This window comes from Manacus candei, unplaced genomic scaffold, assembly GCF_025592945.1.
Source record: "Manacus candei isolate 608988 ecotype Guabito, Panama unplaced genomic scaffold, ASM2559294v1 h1tg000081l, whole genome shotgun sequence".
Lineage (NCBI taxonomy): Eukaryota > Metazoa > Chordata > Aves > Passeriformes > Pipridae > Manacus > Manacus candei.
The window spans coordinates 7,620,196-7,642,038 of NW_026138129.1; the positions used below are offsets into that span (position 1 = coordinate 7,620,196).

The following is a 21,843-nucleotide window of genomic DNA, read 5'->3' on the forward strand; positions in this document are numbered from 1 at the left end:
GTCAGGCAAATATAACTTCAGAAATTCTTCATAATTTCTGCTGCTATAACAGCTCTGTGTCATTTTGTCCTAACAGTCAGGGTTATGTTCAGGGTTATGGTCTTCCTCAGCTTTTGCATAGTATTAGTGAAACCACTTTCATAATAATAGGCTGTTCATGTGTTATGGCTGCTGGTCTTGACATCATTGGCTTTTCTGAAAACAGATCAACAAAGTGCATGGAATCTGCTCAGTAAGGTGTGAGATGTGCATCATCTGCCTTTCTTTACAGATCTGCTAAAGCTGTAAGTAGTTCTGCCTCAAGCCTTACTGTGAAGAGAGTTCCTTGTCTGTCTGTCCTATCCAGTTAAGTTTATCTTTAACCTCTGCAACAATTTTTGATTATTACTGATGGTTGTTGCCACTTTATATTGAACTTTGCAGTTTTGACATTCAATGTGATGCGTAATTGAAGTTCGACCTTCTGAAATGTAGATGAATCAAGGAGTGCTCAGAGGTGAAGTCTCCCTCATCTGCATATGCTTGTTAAAATTCATTGGAAAGTGCGGTTCTGTGTTTTTGCACACTGAACCCAACCTTAAAGTCACTTTCTTCTTTCATGTACTCCCCAAAGTTTCTTCATCCAGCTGCTGATACAGATTTAGACAAAATCAATATAACCATTTTGACTGGTGTGAGTACATTACATACATGACTTCTATGATAAAGCTGTGTGCTGAAGGGCTATGCTAGTAGGCCTTTCTCCTCCCCCAGAGAAGGAGATGGTTAATACCAACTTTGCAACACTGGCCTCCAGTACAAGGGAGCAATACAGCTGTGGTTAAATACGTCTAAATTAGTTACCTGCAGACCTTCAGATCCATGAAAATTAGTAGAGAACTTGTATCTGTTATACCAAAATGGACAGGTTGTTTTTGAAGATGATTCTTTTCAAACAGGGAAGGAATACTCCCATAAAGTACAAGCGAAATTTTGAGAGATAAGTTTGTATTTAAGTGAATCTTGAGGCTGTATACTAGTTTGTTGTGTTGAACCAAGCTCATGGTTCCCATGTTGTTTTACCTCTGCATATTTTGAGTAGCATTTAAATGGTAACTGACATTATTACTATTATTATTTCATTATTTATTATCTGCCACTTTCGGATTTTCATGGGGTTTGATCTTCTTGTTTAATTTCTGGACTCTAAGGTTAGCTCTGATGGATCCTTGCTTTCCTCAGTCTTTCTGTCATTGTGTTTCTGAACGACAGACTTTCAACTGATTCCTTCCACTTAGTTGTATGCAATGTCCTGTTTGAATAACATATTATTGTGAATCCCAGTGATAACAAGTGGGCAACTGAATGTTTGAGGCAGATAACTCTTAAATTATCAGCAAAGCACAAGAGGTTTGCAGGTATGAGCAGTTTAAAAAAAACTTGTTTGCAAACACCTACTTTCAGTTTCTTTAGCACAAAGAGCTTTGTATGTTTTAGGGTCAGTATCCTTTAATAGATCTTGGGGTGCTGATGCATCACTTCTTGTTCAAAGTGCTTTCTTTGGGTTCATGCTTTAGAGTGAAATCTTCCTATGCTCGTTACTGAAATAAAATTCAATTAACTTAATCACATTCTTTCCCATCTTTTTTTTCTTCCTCTGCCCACACAAAAAGACCCTGACTTTAAAAACGTCAGTTGATCAGGTGCTTAAACCCAACTAACTTCACAAAGCTTGCAAATCAAGATGTGGTTCTGTTCCAGCCCACACTCCTCTTGAAACTTGCTCTCTAGTTTGCATGGGTCAGATGGAGACTGTCATTTGACACTGTCCCATACCACATCCTTGTCTCTAAACTGGAGAGGCATGAATTAGATGGATGGACCACTCACTGGATAAGGAATTGGGTGGATGGTCACACTCAAAGAGTTGTGGTCAATGGCTCAATATCCAAACACAAACCAGTGACGAGTGGTGTCCTCAGGGCTTGGTGTATAGACTGGTGCTGTTTAACATATTTCATGAGTGGGATCAAGGGCACCCTCAGCAAGTTTGATGACACCAAGCTCTGTGGTGCAGTCAACATGCTCGAGGAAAGGGATGGCATCCAGAGGGACTTGGACTTGAGAGAGGGGACTGTGTGAACCTCATGAGGTTCAACGAGGCCAAGTGCAAGGTCTAGCATCTGAGTCAGGGTAATCCCAAGTACAAATACAGGCTGGGAGGAGAATGGATTGAGAGCATCCATGCCAAGAAGGACTTGGGGGTGCTGGTGGATGAGAGGCTGCACATGACCTGTCAATGTGCGCTTGCAGCCAAGAACCAAAATGTATCCTGGGCTGCATCAAAAGCAACGTGGCCAGCAGGTCAAGGGAGGCGATCCTGCCCCTCTGCTCTGCCCTTATGAGACCCCACCTGTAGTGCTTCGTCCAGCTCTGGGGTCCTTAATATAAGAAGGCCATGGATATATTGGAGCAGGTCCAGAGGAGGGCCACAAAGATGGTCAAAGGGGTGGAGCACCTCTCCTGTGAAGACTGAGAGAGTTGAGGTTGTTCAACCTAGAGAAGGAGAGGCCCTGGAGAGACCTCATAATAGCCTTCCAGTACCTGGGGGGGCCTACAAGAGGATTGGAGAGGAACTTTTAACAAGAGCATGTAGTGATAGGACAAGTGGGAATGGTCTTAAGCTGAAAGAAGGCAGGTTTAGAATTGATACTAGGATTAAATTCTTTACCATGAGGGTGGTGAGGCAGTGGAACAGGTTGCCTGTGAATGCCCCATTCCTGTAAGTGTTCCAAGCCAGGTTGATGGGATTCTGAGCAACTTGGTCTAGTGGAGGGTGTCAATGCCTATGGCAGGGGATTTGCAACTAGATGACCTTTAAGGTCCAAACCCAAACCATTCAATGATTTGTAATCATAGAGTAATCTTGAGTAATTACTTGAGTAATTTTAATCTACTTGTTTTAGTCTTTTGTGACATACTGTTATGACGTGCTTTGCATCATGCTTTATGACATCTGTATGATTTAGAAATATCACTGTTTTGCTGAAAATTCATGTTCATAAGGGAAGTATTCTGCAGTGGTTATGGAGAAAGTAATCTAAGAAGAAACTGAACTATGTGCATACTGATGTAGTCCCACAGTAAATGCTTTTGGGATCTGTAAGAGGTTTTTTTTGTGGTTTTGTGGGTTTTTTTGTTTGTTGGTTTGGGGTTTTTTTTAGTTGTTGTTTTTTGTTTTTTTGGGGGGGGTTGTTGTTTGGTTTTGTTTGTTTGTTTTTTTGTTTTTTGTTTTTTGTTTTTTTTATGAAACCAACAACAGGACATGTTTGAGTAGGTGTCATAGTTTGTATAGGAAGCTTGTGTGCTGGATCTTATCATGTGGCAATGACACATCCTCTTTTCTGGTTTGGAAGCCAGAGCTGGTGTAAGTGTTGACTGCTAGTATCTTATGGTTTGGTTAGAAATGTATTTGATCAACAGTCAGGATACCGTCAGGTTCTTTGAAAAATAAGCACTTTAGTAGTGCATTTGTTGCTAAATAAAAGGTAAAATAAAAAAATAGGTTGTTTACTCATTGCAAGTTTGTGGTGTCTTTTCAGACTCTTCTTTCCTTGCTTTCTGACAGCCAACTGCCCAGTTTCACAGGTTTCACTGTTTTCATGGTGTTATTTGGGGAAAAGAAGCATACCAGAGTGAGTTTTCAAAACATGCTCCAGTTATGTCAAGTTGTCATTGACAGAGCCTCTGTGCAGAGTAACTCCTGAACTTGGCAGGCAATGCTCCACTCTTTAAGTAGTTACTTTTCGGCTTCAGCCCTTTGAAGCTTAGGAGTTGTACTGATATAACTCTAATAAAAAATGAAATTACTTTTGATTTTAAGTTATCAGTGTGTTTGTATATTAACCTTTGCTCGTAAACACTTTATAATTTAATATCTGATTTGTTTCCAGTAAAGATTATCAGTCTTGAAACCCAAAAGTCTCCTCAAGGAGAGTCTTGTGTGCATGTTATAACTGGAAAGGATATTCAACCTATATATATTTTTGAATTATTTTCTTGCAATATATATCTTCCTTTTAAGATTTAGAAAATGTTTTTTGTTGGCATTTTATTAATAATTAATTTATTGTTGTCATGTTTTTTTGGTAGACATGAAATTAGAATGTCTTCTATTATAGGCTTTTTAGGGGATATATTTGTTTTCTGAACTTGAATTGAAATTGGGTAGAGACTTGATCCAGACACAATTAAGATCCTGGCAACTGGTCATCTTCAGACTGACTGTTGCAGGAAGGAAAGGACTTTCATTGGAGTTCAGTACCTTGCAGTTGCTATGTTTCTCTATATTCAGCCGTGAGAGTAAAAAAAAATCCTTTTGTTATCAATTACTGTTTAGTCAAGATAGACTTCACTGGTTAGGACTTGATTGCTTTTCTTAATTCTCACCTAAAATTTGCTGTTGTCCCCATCGTATAATTAGCAAATTTGAAAAGCAGACTTAATCTATGGGGGGGTAGCTGGGAGGGTATGGTTGTTTTTTTTTTTATGATGATGGAGTATTATTCAATGATTGAAGTAAATGGCTGAGATGAAATTCAGCTTCTCCCACAGATTCTACTAGGGACTCTGAGTGTGGATAATTTGCTTAAATTCTTATTTACTAATGAAAAAGGTGATACTAATCAAAGATAGTCCAACAGTCAGCAAATCTCAGGAGTGTTTGCTGAATGAGAGCATCCTGAATGCTCAGAATGTGTAGAATATTAGTAGTTAATGTTTTTACGGGTTTCTCGGTCATTTTTGATCAAGTTGTATGTACATTGACTGAAATGAAGTTTTGTGCTTTGTTTAGCACACATATGCAGACAATCTCTGCCACAGAGCTCTTATACTCTGATTAAACAAGTTGGGGGAAGAATGGGTAAAATATGTAAGTAAAGTAGTAGAGTGAAGGCAGAATAAAATTTTTAAAAGCTGAGAAGTGAATTTAGTTACTGATACTTGAACTAGAAAGATGACAGGAGTAGACGAAGGAGTGGCAGGTAAGGACTTCCGTAAAAAGAGGGAACAGATTATGAGTAGTGTGAAAGAAGAGGTTTGGAAGAGACTTGCAGTCACAGCAGTACAGAGAAGGTCCCCTGAAAACTAGAGAAGGTTTTTGGCCTTACCATAGGGCCCTGCAGTTGCTCTTCCAAGCTGGAAGCTTAGTCTGTGTTTTCTGCATGTTTGTTTCCCCAAACCACTAAAGAAAAAGGAGATGGCTACCTATAGCTTCTAGAATGTGTGCATCTATCCACAAAATACACAATGTCAAGAAATAAATCACTATTTTAGATCTTTTCTGAGTGCTTCTCAGCTGCTGCTTTTTAACTTGTCTTCTGCCTTCCAGAACTTGTAGCTCTTCACTTTTGCTATATTCAGCTTTGCTTGTTCTTGTGCCTTTTTTTTTTTTGAAAGTACATTTGTTTTAGAGATACTAATTTCTTACTGGTGCCTAATGAAACTCTAATTTTGATTTTTTTGTTTTGTTTTGTTTCAGTTTGCAGAATTGCTGTACAACTAATTCAACTAATTCCATGTGGTCAGGGAAACTTTTTTTCCTTACTATGTTATGTTGTCAGTGCCAGTGTGTCAATGGATTGATTTGTTTGTTTTCTTTTGAGTACAGTTTTGCTCAGTAAGTGAGCTTGTAAACTGCTGCAAATGCCTGTTGTGTCAATTTAAAAACTTTCATTGAAATGATTAGTTAGTATCCTCTAACTGCTGTAGTATTCGGTTCTAAATGAAGTCAAAGCACAGGATACGTGTAATGCGTGTGGACTGTGAGGGGAGTTTTCTGGGACTTATTAGATACAGAAATACTTCTAAAAATTAATATTTTTTAAAAGGGATTGTTTTCCTTAATAGTAGTATATTCCTTTTGCAGTTCTATCTGATACTTTGTGTTCAGATCAAAAAGGAAGATAATCTATGAGGTTATTTTGCTCTCTGAATTCAAGCCTATGTTATACAGGATAAATAAATCCTTGACACACATGGTAGATAAAAAGACAAGAAAATCCCGTCGTTAACAGGTGTAGTTGGGAGCACACTGTAAACAGTCAGGGAAGCCCAGTCCTGTGCACAGGTGTGTTTGTGTTGGTGGTACTTTAAAACAAAACCACTGGTGCCACTTCAGGACAGTCTTACAAAACTCCATAATCTGATTTTTATGTTTTAGGTTAGATTCTAATCGTAGTAAAATTACCTTTTTTTTCCTTTAAAGTATAATTTTGCAAATAAATAGTTTTTATTTAAAGGAAGTAGTTAATAAAGCAATCCATCATTGAAATTTCAGTTATTTATAGTTTATACTGTCTTTTAATGCAAATAATTAATTTCTTCAGTTTGTTTTCCAGAGTTTTCTGTTATTCGCAAAAGCCTCTTCAGAACTTCAAAAAATAGAATTATGATTGTTAAAAAAAAAAGTTATTGAAATTGCAGGGGAAAATGGCTGCACTGCACGGTGCTTCTGACATTTTACATGCATTTGCGTTCACATTTTATTTTGAAAAGTGAACAGAGAGTCAGAGTGTTTTGATATAAAAGTCTTGTGGCCTCAGTCTGCCCAAGCATTACAATTCTGATTCTGTAGGAGTTTCTTTACAAAAGGATTTTTGCTTTGCTAACGTAAGAGAAACAGATCTTGAAAATAAAATACTGAGCAAGGATGCCTCAGCTTCACATTCCTAACTTGCTTCTGTAAATTTTCCAATAATTACTTATATAGCTTCTTAGAAATACGAAGTATATCTTGTTTGGTGTGTAGAGTAATACCAATTTCTTACTGACTGTATTTTCAGGAATATCAGAGGTGTCCATGAAGTTCAGTTTTCTTGGGGGATAGATCTTTGCAAATGGTTTCAGAAAAGCATCTGTAACTGCTGGGAAAGTCTTGTTCAAAGTTCACTGGCTTAAGCATTGTTTGATCTCTGGACCACAGATATAATTCTGGTGTCACAGAAGAGTTTGGACTGGAAGGGAGCTTTAAAGATCGTGTAGTCCAACCCCTGCCACAGGCAGTATGACATGGGTAAGAGTATTAGAGAGGGTGAGGTGGCATGATTTCTCACAATATTAGGAATACGTTAACGCATTTCACAGGCTCTTGCATGGCAGAAGATAATCAATGCCTTCAGTTTTATTTATTTTTTTGTTTATAGAAAATGGAATAATCAAATCAGACAAGGTATTTGAAGTAATGCTGGCTACAGACCGTTGCCATTATGCAAAATACAACCCTTACATGGATTCTCCACAGTCTATAGGTAAGAGCATCTTGTAAAAATGATTGAGATTATTTTCATTTGCATAACTGTGGCTGCTTTTGTCATATATGCGCTAAGAATGTGAACAGAATTTTTTAAATTTGGAAGCTTGTCTAGTTTTTTAATCAGTTTATTTGCCACCATGTAACTAAGTTTCAGTTTGTTATGGAATGCAATTGACATATTTGGATACATCAAGTAGAGAGATGTTCTTCAGTCAGAATTAATATATGTAAATTTGTGTTTATTTTTGAAACCACAGCAATTTGTGGTGGTGCAGCTGATGTTGAAGTACTTAAAAATCATTTGCATCCGGTTGAGGACAGAAACAGTCTCTGTCTTTACAGAAATTATTCCGTTGAGATCAATGCAGAGTTTCTTAAACCTTTTACATGAAATTTTTAAAATATGAAAATAGGCTTTAAATGGGAAAGTCTACTGATAGGACACTTGCTTAGACTGTTGTTTCTCATCTAGATCCCAGTTTTTTCTTTCTAAGACAAGAGAATGAATTACATGAATGTACTAATTACTTGATTCTCCCCCTACCTTTAACAGAAGGTGGTGAGATCTGTGAATTTTATTAGGATTTTGTTAGTTGTGTCAGAAAATTCAAAAATATTTTAAGATACATATGTACTGAAATCTTGCGTATCTTCACAGAAACAAGTACAGGTGAGCATTCCTGCGTTCCTCCAGGTTTTCTCCTAGGCATGTGCTGTTTGCAAAATACATGGGGTTATTCTTCAGAAGTTCTCTGGTCGCCACCACATCCAACTCCAATTAACAAAATCAGGTTTTTTCATAGGGGCTGAGTGGCAAAGGAATTACATTCTTCTGGGAGACATTGCTCTTCTGAGTTTAACATACTTGATCAAGCTTAAGGCAGAATAGTGACAAAATGGAGATTAAGATCAAGGATAAAACCTTTTTTCACCTGTCCAGAGTTGACATGGCATAGCTTTCAGCTGATGTACCTTAACTCACTTCTGAAGTACAGTACCTGTGTAAGTGTTGGGGTGTGTATGTCGTGCCCTCAATGAGAGTGACAATGAAGGCATTGCATTTTACAGTCAAGGTTATAAAGATTGTAAGGTTCCTGTCTGAGCAACGATCAACATGTTCTTCCATTCTCTTTTTTTATAGGTTTCCAAGCAACAATCAGTGCTCCACATATGGTAAGCTCTAAACCTAGAAGATTAGTATAGGTGATTTTATAGACATCCAAATGTTTTGAAATAAAATATTTATCCTAGCAAATTTAACAAACAGTTGATTGAAGTGACATTCTGTGCCCACCCTAGTGGGAGGGCACAGAAACTATTGATCAAGATTTTTCTTGGAGGTGTATAGTGATAGGATGAGAGGTAGTGAGGGGTAGTGGACAAAAAAAACCAAGATGGGAAATTCTGCTTAGTTTTGGAGGTGAAAAAATACCCATTGAGGGTAGTTAAGCACTGGGAACAGGCTTTCCAGACTGTGGAAATTCTATTCTTTGATATATAAAGAAGCTGATTGAAGAGGGCCCTAAACAGCCTAATTTAAATTGCCCCTCTATTGAAAGAGGACTGGACCACAGGATTTCCAGAGATCTTTCCAATGTAAATTACTCTGTAATTTATAAAATATAAGAACTCAGGAGCAGATAGCACTGATTTCTGTAGCATGCTACTGCTGTAATAGTGCCTTTAGTTCTTTGCACACAAAAAAATACATTGTACTGAGTGGTGGGGTTTTTGTGAAGTGGTTTGAGACCAGGATGAGTGTTAGAGTGGAGATTTCAGTACATAAATCTAACCTAGATACAGTTTTTTTATGTTTCTTTATTTGAGATGAAAGCTGGATAGAAGCATATGTTTTGGCCTTGCAATGTTTGGAAAGTGTCAAAACAGTAAAAGTCTGCTTCTCTGGAATAAAAACTATGTAGTTGGCTTAGAATTTACTTAGTTATCAACATAAAAAATCAAGAATCTTGTAGAGAAATGTTAATTATATTATTAAAGGAAAGAGAAAAATGTACTGTGGCTAAGAGGAAAAATAAGTATTAATTATGCTTTCAAAATTTTAATGCCCCTAAGTCATTATTTTTGATTCGTTGTGTGTGTACCACTGGTAATATATGAAGTGTTAGAGCAAAAAGGAGATGTATCTTTTAAGTAAATGTTCTAACGAGGCGTGTTCTAATTACTTCTGTTTTCTGGGTGTAATGGATTAAGCCAGAAGAGCGTAGTAATGGCTATCTCTGAAACATTAAAGAACAAATTGATTTTTCAGTGTGCAACCTAAGCTTAGTTTGTGTACTGGTCCACCATTTAGGAAAACAAAAGTCATCAAGTGTGTCTATAGACTACTGCATTTCATACGTGAGTCTGGTTATCTGCCTTTGTAAAAGACAACTTCTTTTTCCTACTCTTTGAATCAGCAAGTGTGCAGATAATACAAGATGTAGTTTTAATAGCCATTTTCCTTGATGCTCAGGAACCACTTTCTTCCTAGCTAGCTGTTATCCCAGCTTATTCTGATGTGTATAGCATAATGATAAGCTAAATTCTTTACTGACTACATATTGCCAGAACAGTAGGAACCACCAGACCTGAGGAGAATTAAATTGATCATAGTGTCTCTCCCAATATATAAATGGAGCCTGCGCTAGAAGCTTGAATGGTCAGATGAGTCTATATGTATGGATACTAACCAAAAAAAAAGTGCACAGATATAATTTGTTGAAGTCAATGAAATAACAATGATTATACCATGTAGTTAACTCCTCCCCCCATTTTTGTAAAAGAAGATGATTCTGAAATTTCTTACACAAATGCTCAGTGCATTTCCCAAAATTTCTGAAGAAATGAACATATATGGAGTAAAATAGACACTTAAAATACCCAGAAATTTTCTGTCTCTGTCTTCTCTTAGCATGCATATGCTCTTGAACTTCTGTCTGATCAGTTACATGAAGGAGCCAAAGCACTTGATGTAGGATCTGGAAGTGGAATCCTTACAGCATGCTTTTCCCGAATGGTGAGATATTTAGTTTAATCACTTGACTGTCAGAACAGCTTGAACTGTAGTGTAACTCTGATTTACAGAGCAAAAAAAAAGCATCCTTTGTACAGTGGACTGAAGTATATTATACAGAAAATAATTTGCTCTCCTGGGTGAGATTGGTATGCATTTCTTATGGTAGCTGATACTTGATGTTCAAATGAAATGGTCTAATAAACTGTGTGATGGTGAAGAAACTGACTATCAGGGAAGTTTGGTTGGTTTTATTTTGGTTTTTTTTAATTGATTACCTTTTAGTCATTGCTTTATACCTTGAAGGAAAGTGTGTTTGTCTTGAACAGTTCGATTTTTATGTTATCTTGTGTGGCTATGAATGTTCTTACTATGGTCAATTATCATGTATTCATGCTATGATGAGAGTTTAGTGAGACCTAAAAGAATCCTTTTTTTAGGATTCCTGTGGAATTATTTCCACAGGAAAATATATTGTATATATGTAAATCGTATTTGAATTTAATTTCTTTCTTTTCTTGTTATATTGCATGAGCATCACTATAAGTATCCATTTAACTTTTTGTAAGTTAGATATTAATTTATATTTTATATCTTCTCTAAGTAACTTAATCTCTGTGTTATTCAACCTGTACATAAGGAATTCTCTGTGGTTCTGCCCTATCTCACATCAGGGAAAAAAAAAGATGAAATTTGTTTTTGATGATTGTAGCTATAGTATAGCTAAAATGATTCATGTAGAGGAATATAATCAGTTTTTCCTTTTCTGTTCCAGGGCTTTATAATTGCTTTATGACTAGCAAAGACCTTCATTAAACTGCTAACTAGATTTTTTGGTTTGTCTTTCTGAGAAGTTAATTTGAAATGTGCTAATGCATGTGATAAATTCTAATGTAGGTCTCCTTGCTACTTGCTACTTACTGTTTTCAGGCACCAACCTGTTGAGAATGCAATCACTTCTGCTTTCCTGTATTAAGAAACAACTAAGAATGTTTAGGACTGGGCAATACACTAGCAAAAGTATTTAGGTTTCGAAGTGCTAGCTGCAAAATGGAAAAAATAATTGTAGTTGAAATAAGTTAATCAAACTGCAGTTTAGAGAAAATCTTAAGTGTCACTTATTCCACTTTCTGCCTATTATTTTTAGTCTAACTTTATAGTTAGTAATCAAGTGCTAGTAGCTTGCATGGGAACTCCAATCCTACAAGCATTAAAACTTTTGTCCAAGCTATATGTATTTCTTACTGAAGTTATGAATGTGTAAACAAATAGCCATTCGACATGGGCTAAGTTCTAGTTGTGTGCTTTCCTTTCTCTGAAAACAGCTGCAGAGAAGTCAGAAGTAGCACAGAAAGGAAATCTCTTTCCAGTTTTGCTGAGGTTAATCATACTGTCTTTTTATTGGCATATGAATGTTGCGTCTCTGTCATGAATCCTCCTTGGTGGTTTACTGTGGAATGCCTTACGGACATGTGCTTTGTGAAACATTGGATAATACTTTTGTTCTGTTTGATAGCATTGCTAACAGTAACAAAAACTTGAAAGAAGTATATTGTGGGAATTAATGGTAGAGTGTTTGCAATCAAAATCCAGTTGGGGATGTGCTTTTTGGACCATCTGGATGTTGTGTTGCTTCTCAGTCAGCTTTTGACCTGGACTTAGTAGCTTGCATTTGTGGCACAAGTGCCTGAGTGCACATTGATGTCACAACAGCTTTACTCCTATGATGATAATCTCATTTGTGGTACCTTTGGGAAAGCTTTATGTTTACTTAGAGTGGTGAAACATCTTTAAGATTTTTTTTTGGGGGGGGTTTATGTTAAACTGCTGTGATAAACTTATCTACATAGCTTACAAACTTTTTATTTACTTCTAAAGATTGCTGGGCAAATTAAATGAATTATAGTTTTCATCCTGTAAGTACTGGAATTATAAAAAGAGTGGGATATATTTTTATTCTTAACAGACCATGGAGATCCCAAAAATTGTGCCATTTTGCTGTTGTCTCAATTGCAGGTACTTCAGAGTTCTAGGGTAATAGAGGTAATTGATGAGGACTCAGAAATAGTGTGACACAGAAATAGGCTGTGACATGCAGCAGGAGATTCTCTATATCAGGCTATTTCATGCTCTGTCCATTTTGCTAAATTTTAATTTCTGTGATGCTACTCTTTGGAATACACTGGATCTTTTGCCAGTTAATGGTGCAACTGACTGCTAGGCATTCCTCCAAATAGCAGCCTATAGTTGTCATAGTGAAAACTTATGTGTCTTGCTCTGTTTCAAAGGCTAGACCAGTGGTGTTCCACTTGAAAAAGAAAAACTAACACTGCTCCTTTGAAGTTTTTAACATAGGACTTGTTCATAATAAAACAAAAAAACATTCCCCATGATATTCATAACCAGTTACTAATTTTCCATGTCTTAACAACATTACAGTATAAGATACAGAAACAAAACCAATGCATTCAAATGTGTCCAGACAGTTACATGACAGCTGGGGTGCTAGGACATATTCTGCCATTGTGTTCTTTGAGCTGAATCCTGTTAAAAGGGGTCAGATTTTTGAAGATGTGGGTTCTTCTTGAATATTTTTTTTTACACCAAAGACAAAATTCTAGAAGAAGTACCTGCAATGGAGAAGTTTTTGCTAGTAGACCTTCCCCCCCCCCTCAGAATACACAGAAATTGTGTGACCTTTTTTGAGTTATGAGCTCTAAGAAGTTCCGTTCTTGCTGTGGAGAAGAACTGTAAATCTGAAAATAGATTCATGAATGCAAGCGTTGATGGAAGGTAATTTGTCCCTGACTGTTAAGTGCTGCATTTGTTTCTGAGGGAATGGGACTCCTGAGATAACTTAGAATGGAAGGCCTGACTTAATCCTTAAGTAAATTTGTTCAACATGAAAGGAGATTAGTTCTAGTCTTTGTCTTTGCTTTCTGTAGCAGGTACTGAAAAAAAACGTGATCAAATTTAACTTCTAAAACTTCAGAGAAATCTCCACTAATAGTATAACTCAATTGAATCACATCTCAAAAAGATCACTGTAACAAGTATTTATAAAACTGTGCCAACAAACATGAATTACTAAGTGCTTCTAGCAGTCAGGATTTGTCATTCCAAGCAGTAGTTTTAATAACATCAAGAATATATGTTTCCACTTTGCTGTTTTTGTTTTTATTTTAGAGATATAAATACTCCTTCTGTAAATAAATCAAAACTAGCAGAAATTGTTCAACTGTGTATTTTTATTCCAGGTTGGTCCCAAAGGACAAGTTGTAGGAATTGATCATATCAAAGAACTAGTAGATGACTCAATAAATAATGTCAAAAAGGATGATCCCACATTGCTGTCTTCAGGAAGAGTGAAACTGATTGGTAAGCATCAGACTGATAGACGTACTGATTAAACTGATATTCTTTCTAGCAACTGATTGAAAATGACTGAATTGGATGTGATTAAAAGTTCTAATTTAAGAAGTTAAACCAAAGAAAGAACAGCCAAATAAAATTTTTAAAATCCAACTCATCTTTAGGCCTTTGAAAAATAGTATCCTTCACCAATTTTGAGATTATGACTTTTGGTAATCTAAAGAATACATATTCATTCTACTAGAAAAGCCTAATAGGGAAATGTTTTTTGGTGAGAATACTTTACATGCTGAAGGTCTGTCATGTTAAATTTGCTATTTAAAATTGGGATTAAACTCACAACTTTTCTTGAATAAATGTCCTGTCATCTAAATTTGAGTGTTTTAACAAAGCCTTTATACTTCTGATACGGAAAGCTGTATGGAGAGAGTCAAGTGGAAAAAAGTATTAGATTGGCAGTATCCATCACTGAAGTTTATTTCGCTTTTTTTTAAAATTAGCCGTATTTGTATGTTAGGGAAGTGGTTGATTGACACCAAACGACTTTAATTCAGTCAGAGTTACTGAGGAAATAATGCCAAAATGATACAAGGACAGTGAATTGTTTTAAATAATGGGTTTTTACTAAAAAGAAAATGAATTTTTGTTCTGTTCTTTTAGAAGATGCAAGGCTGGCAGGAGGAAAGTATTCCTTCATTATTCTATTCATCAAGTTTAAAAAAGAAGTTGAAGGTCTGGATTTTTTCGAGGCTTCCTACAAGAGCACTTGGAAAAATTATTATGTGATGTTTGGTTCTTACATTAATTATCATTTTGATTCTTGGTCTTTTTTTTTTTGTAAATGAGTATGTATAAGTATGGTGTCCTTCACTGAGAATACTTAGGCCTTAAAACTTCTTGGAAAAGAAGTTAGACTGTTAGAGCTGAATGGGGGAATAATTTCCATTGTTGCTGTACAAGAGCAATTTTGACTTACGTTTCTGATTGTACCTGAAACAAACTCTGGTGCTCTTGGAAGTCTAGAATTCTAAGTAAGCCTCATCATCTTTATTATCTTTGACTACATAGCAGGATGATTAGGAGACTTGTGAATATTTTGTTGTGAGGTATATCTTAGAAAAGTACAAATGGACAAGTAGCACTTTTGTGAATTAGGTGGAGAAGAATGTTTCAACTGCTCTGGATTCCTGGTCCAGAGAGCTGTTTTGTTCTTGTTGTTGTTTGTTTGCTTGTTTTTTAACAAAACAACAAAAACCACCCCACCCAAACACCCCCATCCTAAACACACAAACAAAAAAAAACTTGTGAAAACCCAGGATTAATTGATGATGGGAATTGTGTGAATTAAGACTATGTGTGTTGGTTGCTGGCTTTTCATGAGTAGGCTTCAGACATTCTCCGTTGCTTTGTCACACCTCAGTTAAACCATAACTAGATTTCAGGAGCATCACAATTATTTTGGGGCATCTCAGCAATAAAACTGCACTGAGAACTTGGAAATAGGTATACTTAGACTAACAGGTCTATGGTAGTTTGTTGGTGGTTTTGTGTTTGTGGGTTTTTTTCTGTTTTTTTTGTTGTTGTTGTTGTTGTTGTTCTTTTTTTTGTTGTTGTTTGTTTTTTGGGGGTTTTGTTTGTTTGTTTTTCTTTTTTATACTTGTTATTTGTTTTGTTTCCTATTAATATCAGGAGGAAGCCTTTGAGGTGAATCTCTCAAGTGGTTCTACTTACCACACTTTAGCTCACGAGAGTACTCCTGGAGAGCACAAACTTTGATTCCTCTTGGATGAAACTAGACAAGATTATGTGCTCCAAGAAGCAACCAAATATGTGTGATATGTTACTGGATATTAAGCCAATAAAACTAGATCTAGACCAAAATGATCATCCTGAAATGCGTGTGTTGCACGGACACCATGTTCTCAGCAAAAACTGTTTTGCTGTACAGATCTGGTTCTATTGTACTGCACTCTTTGCTGATGCAGACATAGCCAGAGGGGATGAGGGTATTCTAGCCACAGTAAAGTTGTTTTCTTCTGTTTCTGTGCTCCTGCTGCAACTCTGTATGAAGCAAGTCTGCATAGAGACACTGAAGGCTTGAGTACTGTGATCAGCAAATCAGTTCTGGGTTCATAAACAAGCTACAAAACCCTCATGTCACGAAGTCCTGACACTGCTTCCCCCCTCATCACCACCTGCCATCCACCACCGTGATTACTTCATTAACAGGCTGCATGTAACTGGAGATATGAGTAGGATAGGTGGTGTTATTCAGGATGCCGCCACAAGCTGAAACTTGGGGCTGCTCTTTCCCCTTGGACATTGAATAATTATTTTTATCACATTGAATGCTGACTTAACTATTTTTTACACCTTCTGGATATGTAAAAGTGACTTCCCATTGTGGATGGATATATCTCTGCTGCAGCCATGACAATTTTTGCGGATGTTAAAAGGGAAGGCCATGCTGTACTTGATGCATATAAAGGAACAGAATTTTTTTTTCTTTAGTGTGTGTGTACTGATTCTGAAGATGTTAGCTATGGTTTGGACTATTGATTCTAAGAGCAAAGTGTTTAGATCTTTTGGGTCCATTTTACTGCTGTCAGTGAAGTGATAATATGTGCTGAAGTCACATTCAGACTTCTCCGGACAGTGCACAAGGTGCATTTATGTCTCGGAATATGTGTGTTCTTCTTCAGAAGACAGCTTGGTAGCTTCTTTCACAGCTGTTTCTTCGATTTGGCAGTGTCTTCTTTTGCCAGCAGTACTGGAGATCACTGCCTCTGATGCCTGCTGCTGCATCTTAGGGATTGAGGAGAAACTCCTCAATTTTAATTGTTACAAGGAGCTGTCCAGATCTTCCTGTATACTCTTGAATACCGAAGGGTGTTATTGCTGTCCACATGGCCCTCCCTATCACTGAGGTCAAATGAAACCTGCTGTGGCAACCATATATTTTTTCCTGCCTTGTGAGTTGTTGGCAGGCAAAAAGTTGGCAAATTTTAAGCCCCTAACTGGGGCTTAGAACTTCTTTTGACTCTTTCAGCCTTTTAATTAACTGTAATGTTAGTGATTGCACAGAAGTCAAAGCTCAGCCTGAAGATGGGAAACCCCAAACAACTGTACTTGTGCTGAGCAGAGGACTGTGCTCACTAATGTCCTGCTTTTTTTTTCTAGACTGATTACGGGGACTTCTACAGTCACAGAGTATGAGTTCAGATGGTTCAGCCTTGTGTACTACTTTGGTTCCTAAATAACTCCAGAGAGACTCTGCCTAACTGGCTCTGAATTTCTCGTTGGTTTTCTGTAAATACTGGATACTGTATTCACATCATCTTCTTTCAAAACTTAACTCAGGGTCCAGTTTAGTTTGCCACGTTTCAGTGGCTTAAGAAGCTCAAGCTTTACTCTTTCCTTCTGTGTAACTGGGATGCTATGAGACATCTGTGGTAGGGTGCTTCTCCATGAGTTCTCCAGCCTTGGTAACCCTCTGAATACCTTAATTGCTCCTAACATCTTCCAAGCAGCCACCTTGAACTTTAACCATGGGTCTGATGTGGCTATCTGTGTTAGTTCAGTGATTGTCTGCAGGAAGAATAGCGAGGCCCATCTGCTGCCAAAGGTGGGTGCACGAAGATTAGTGTGGTACTGCAATAATGTATGATTGTAGGTGTGGGCTTTCATGCCAGCCAGGCATAGTTGTAGGCATATAGTCCATGGGAACACTTCCTTTTTCTTTTCCTCACCTTTGGAGTCTTCTGATATGTGCTTCTGACATTTAGTGCTTCAGACTTATGATTTGCGTTGTATTTAGGAATGGCACGTGTGGAGACAAGGCAAAGCAAATGTATGTTCTGAGAGGGTAAATGAAGGGGGAAAACTCACTTGCATTGGAATTGATAGGGCACATAAATACTTTAGGATCTTTTCTAGGTGGACCACGTGTCTCCAAGGACTTTCATGATAAATCATTCTAATTTCAGGTGCTTCAGTAGTATTTAATATCTTCTGTAAGCACGTGTATGCACATATGAGGATGTTTTGTTGCATCTATTTTACAGATGTGTTAATTTTTTTAAACTGACTTCATTATATTACTACTGCACAGCAAAACTTTAGTTGAAATCTGAGCATAGCTTTTTATCTACCTATAGATACAATAAATTAGCTGTTTTCTCCACTCCTTTTGAAAATGTTTTAAAAAAATGTTTTCTTGTAGTGGGAGATGGACGCATGGGATATGCAGAAGAAGCTCCCTATGATGCAATTCATGTAGGAGCTGCAGCACCAGTTGTGCCCCAAGCAGTAAGCCTTTATGTCTTATGTGTGTGTTTCCATAATCTCTTAGCTGTAAAGAATGCTTTGCATGCATCTATATGTAAAATACTTGGCAACTTGCACTGCTGGGAGTATCAGTGGGCAGTGTGGTATTACTGTATGGTGTGGGGATTTTGTCTCTTACAACTGGGCTTTCTTTTGGTTTGATAAAAATATATGTTCTAATAACTTTGCTCTAAATAAACATACTTTAAAATTACATGTGTGCAATCCTCCATTACAATAGCAAACTGGAGCATTTTATTTTGTAAGATAATTGAATTTTATCAAGCATTGAGTTACAAAATCTAAGTATTTGTTTCCTGTGTTGTAAGGCATTGAGCTTGTTGAGGAAGTAAATGCACAGCTGGAAATACAAACAGTGCCATGTGTTTGTAGCTTTCAGAGTGAATACAGGACAGTTCTTATGCTGAAGAGTAGCTAGGGCCTTTAGAGTGTGCATACATGAAGTCCATTCTGGCAGATAAGATTTTATTTCTCTTCCTCTCTTGAAGCAAATGGTAATATATAGCATGATTTTGATATATTAGATGCCAGTTAAGGCTTTTTGAAATCTTAATGATGAATAGTGAAGGACTGGAAGTTTGAGGTGCTATAGAGAGATTGGATGTTTCCAAACAAGGACCAGTGGTGGATTTTTTGTTGGGCTTTTTTAATTATTGTTTTGGGGGTGTTTTTTTTGTTTGGTTGGGTTTTTTTTGTTTGGTTGGTTTTTTGGGGTTTTTTTGCTTGGTTGGTTGGTAAATGTTTTTGCACATATGCGTGTGTGTTGTTTTTTGTTGTTGGAGTTTTTTTGTTGTTTTGGTTTGGGGTTTTTTTTTGTGTGTGGATGTGTAGGGGTCTGTTCTCAGCAAAGTGTTAACATGACAATTAAAAAAGTAAGTGAAAGCTTATTAGTTCTTAATTATAACTTTAGTTATCAATGGGGCTTAAGGTTTTTTGCATCTGAGAAGTATAGAATTTTCCTTAAGACTACTGTGATTAGCCTCCTTCTTTAATTATGAAAACAAACCAAAAAAAAAAAAATCCAGGCATTCCTGACACACTCTGTTTACTTGTCATTTATTTTACTCATATTCATGTATTTTAGACTAGTTTCATAATTTCATTCACAGACTGAAAGAGGAGCTGTTGGATATAGTGAGTGTGTTGTAGACAGTTTAAAATTATTCCAGGAAGAGAAATTAAAAAAAATCACCAATCTCAAATCTTATTCTGAGGGCTTAAGGGGAGATCACTTACCCCCAAAATTTTAGACAATGTGCCTCTACTGATGCACAATAACTACTGAACAGTTAAAACAAGCAGTTAAAAGAAGATTGAGTCTCTTGTAAAAATAATTTGTGATTTACATGTTTTTCCCCCTTATATAAAAAATAAAACCGCAACCAACCCAGTTAATTAAATTAATATTTTACTGTCATTTAGAATTATATTAAGTTACTGTGAATGTTTCTGTAATACTAATTGTTTACCATGTTGCTGTGATACTCTCATTTTCAGTGCATTTTTTATTTTTTCCTAATCGAAGTAGTTATCTACTACGTAAAAGTAGATAGATACATAATGGCAAAGCTATTAATCTACTGTAACAAACTTTGGATCCAGCTTCTCTGAAGTGGCTGGTTACATTCTAATTTCTGTGTTGTGTTCTAGCTTATAGACCAGTTAAAACCTGGCGGAAGATTGATATTACCAGTTGGCCCTGCTGGGGGAAACCAGATGCTCGAACAGTATGACAAACTAGAAGATGGCAGTGTCAAAATGAAGCCTCTGATGGGAGTGATATATGTGCCTTTAACAGATAAAGAGAAGCAGTGGTCCAGGTGGAAGTGATTTTCTGTTCCACTTACTTCTTCCACACACATGCAAGGTGAAAGGGTGTGAATTTTAAGCAGATAGACTGCAAGGCCTGTCTTTGCTGCTGTCATTGCTTTCTGCTCCTCCATACCATGAAAAGTGACTCAGTCTGCATTACATCACAAAAGGAGGTTATGCTAAGTTTGAGTTAATTTAAAAGCAGGAGAAAAATATTGCATGGGTTGCACTTTGTGTCTTTTGGACGTGTTTTCTTTAGTCTTTGGTGTGTTGAAGATTTTTATTTGTTGTTTTAAATACAGTATTTTCTAAGGTTAAACTTCCCTTCTAATGAATTTTTTATAACTATGTTGCCCAATAATTAGGGTGAAGTGTAAAAGTTTTCTTAATAAATATTGTTTTGTCCTGTACGTTAGTGGTAATTGAGTGTTCATTTTTTATTTTTGTGAAATGCTACAAATGAAGAAAAGTTTTTGTAAAATCCTTTGCGGAAAATATAGATAATTTCTCAAACACTTTTCCTTCAGCCCCCGAGTATCAAAAAGTGGAGGAGGTAATCTTTTCTTCCCTAAAATATAAAGGTAGTTGAGTAATGTCCAGAAAATTTTCTCAGATATGTTATTAGAAGTATGTCGTATGTCTCTGATGGGGATGTATTTGTGTTTGGCAACACAGCAGACTCTAAGGCCTTTCTAGAGGTAGTAAGCCTTCCAGTTTGCTGAATTGAACAACCAGTAACATAGATGTAACACAGCTGTCAGCTTAAGCCGTGGTAGGCATTAGTATCTGAATGAACAAAGCAGCAATGCTGTTTTACTTCCTGGCAGAAAATGCTTGTGAATGTATTATCGGCATTAATGAAGGGCATAGATGTGCACTGAACTCTGAAAACAACTCTTGAGCTTTATAACTCCTAAATTTAGATTTTTGGCTTTTTTCCCTCGATATTATGGAGTATAACTTGTTACTTGAATACTTAACATCTAACCTATCAGAATATTCATAAAAAGTACAAATAAAGCAGTTTGCATACTGCTGCTTATGGAAACCTCATTTTGGTGTTTCTTGGAGTATTATATAGCCACCATGTACAAATTACTCTTAAGAACAATGTCAATGAGTTACTGCTTAGTTCAAAGCTTGTGAAGTGTGCTTGCTATTCAGATGGTTTTTTTTGTTATGCAGTTGAATACTTTGGCCTCGAATATTGCCAGTTTTCCCTCAGTGTGGTACTCAGGGGTTTCCTGCCTCTTGCAAGGCTTTAGAAATTTTGCTTTGTGGTCAGTTTCCTCCTCTGGCAAATGTTGTGGGTTCTGTTTAAGTTTGGAATCCATGCTCTGCTTACTCTAGAAAAGAGAAGTATTCTTCTTAAGCCTTCCTTTTTTCAGAGAGGTTTTATAGATTTTTCTGCGTTTCCACTCAGTTTGGTTATAGCACCAGATTGGTACTATATGGGTTTTTTTGGTAACAGCAAAGTGTGTTCAACAAACCCTATTTGTAAGAAGGGTTTCTGGAATGCCAGTGGTTATAATTTGCTACTAGCGAAGGTGGTGTACTGTATTAAGGACTAGAATTCTAATGTCTTTGCATCTTTTCTGTGCAGTTTGGTATTCCATTTTGTCTGCTAGTTAAGTTTTCCCCAGATTTGCTTACCAGTTTCTGTTCTTTCCTGAAATACTTCTTGATTTTATTTATTTTTAATTTAAGAATTTACACTGGTGTTATCAGAAAATAAAAGTGCTTAGCCTGAAGGGTTAACTGGATTTACAGAGGCAGAGAGGCTGTTTCTTGCTATGTACATTTAAATTTGTTTCAGACTTGGAAATCTCTGTTAAAGAGAATCTCAGAAGTCCACTTCTTGCAATGTTTGTTTTTTCTGTAATTGTCCTTTTTGTGATCTGAAGAAAATTCCCATTCCATTTTCTAGGGTAGATGCCAGTGCACTTCTGACCTTACAGGAGGCCACATCTTTCTTTTTTGTTGTTTTTCTTTATTGGTGAGTCCG

General features: G+C 36.6%; 1 protein-coding gene across 6 annotated transcripts in view; it reads left to right on the top strand.

Moving 5' to 3' along the window:
• The window catches only part of PCMT1 (protein-L-isoaspartate (D-aspartate) O-methyltransferase), a 36,530-nt gene that overhangs the window by 5,985 nt on the left and 8,702 nt on the right, over positions 1–21,843 (top strand). For 2 of the 6 annotated variants that reach the window (XM_051811239.1, XM_051811243.1), the window contains exons 2-7: positions 7,185–7,289; positions 8,436–8,467; positions 10,206–10,310; positions 13,565–13,685; positions 17,902–17,987; positions 19,677–19,846. In XM_051811239.1, coding sequence (XP_051667199.1) covers positions 7,185–7,289; positions 8,436–8,467; positions 10,206–10,310; positions 13,565–13,685; positions 17,902–17,987; positions 19,677–19,846 — 619 coding nt within the window. Of the gene's footprint in view, positions 1–7,184; positions 7,290–8,435; positions 8,468–10,205; positions 10,311–13,564; positions 13,686–17,901; positions 17,988–19,676; positions 21,835–21,843 lie in introns of all 6 variants that reach the window. The other 4 variants (XR_007908286.1, XM_051811240.1, XM_051811241.1 and 1 more) reach the window with 4 other exon arrangements.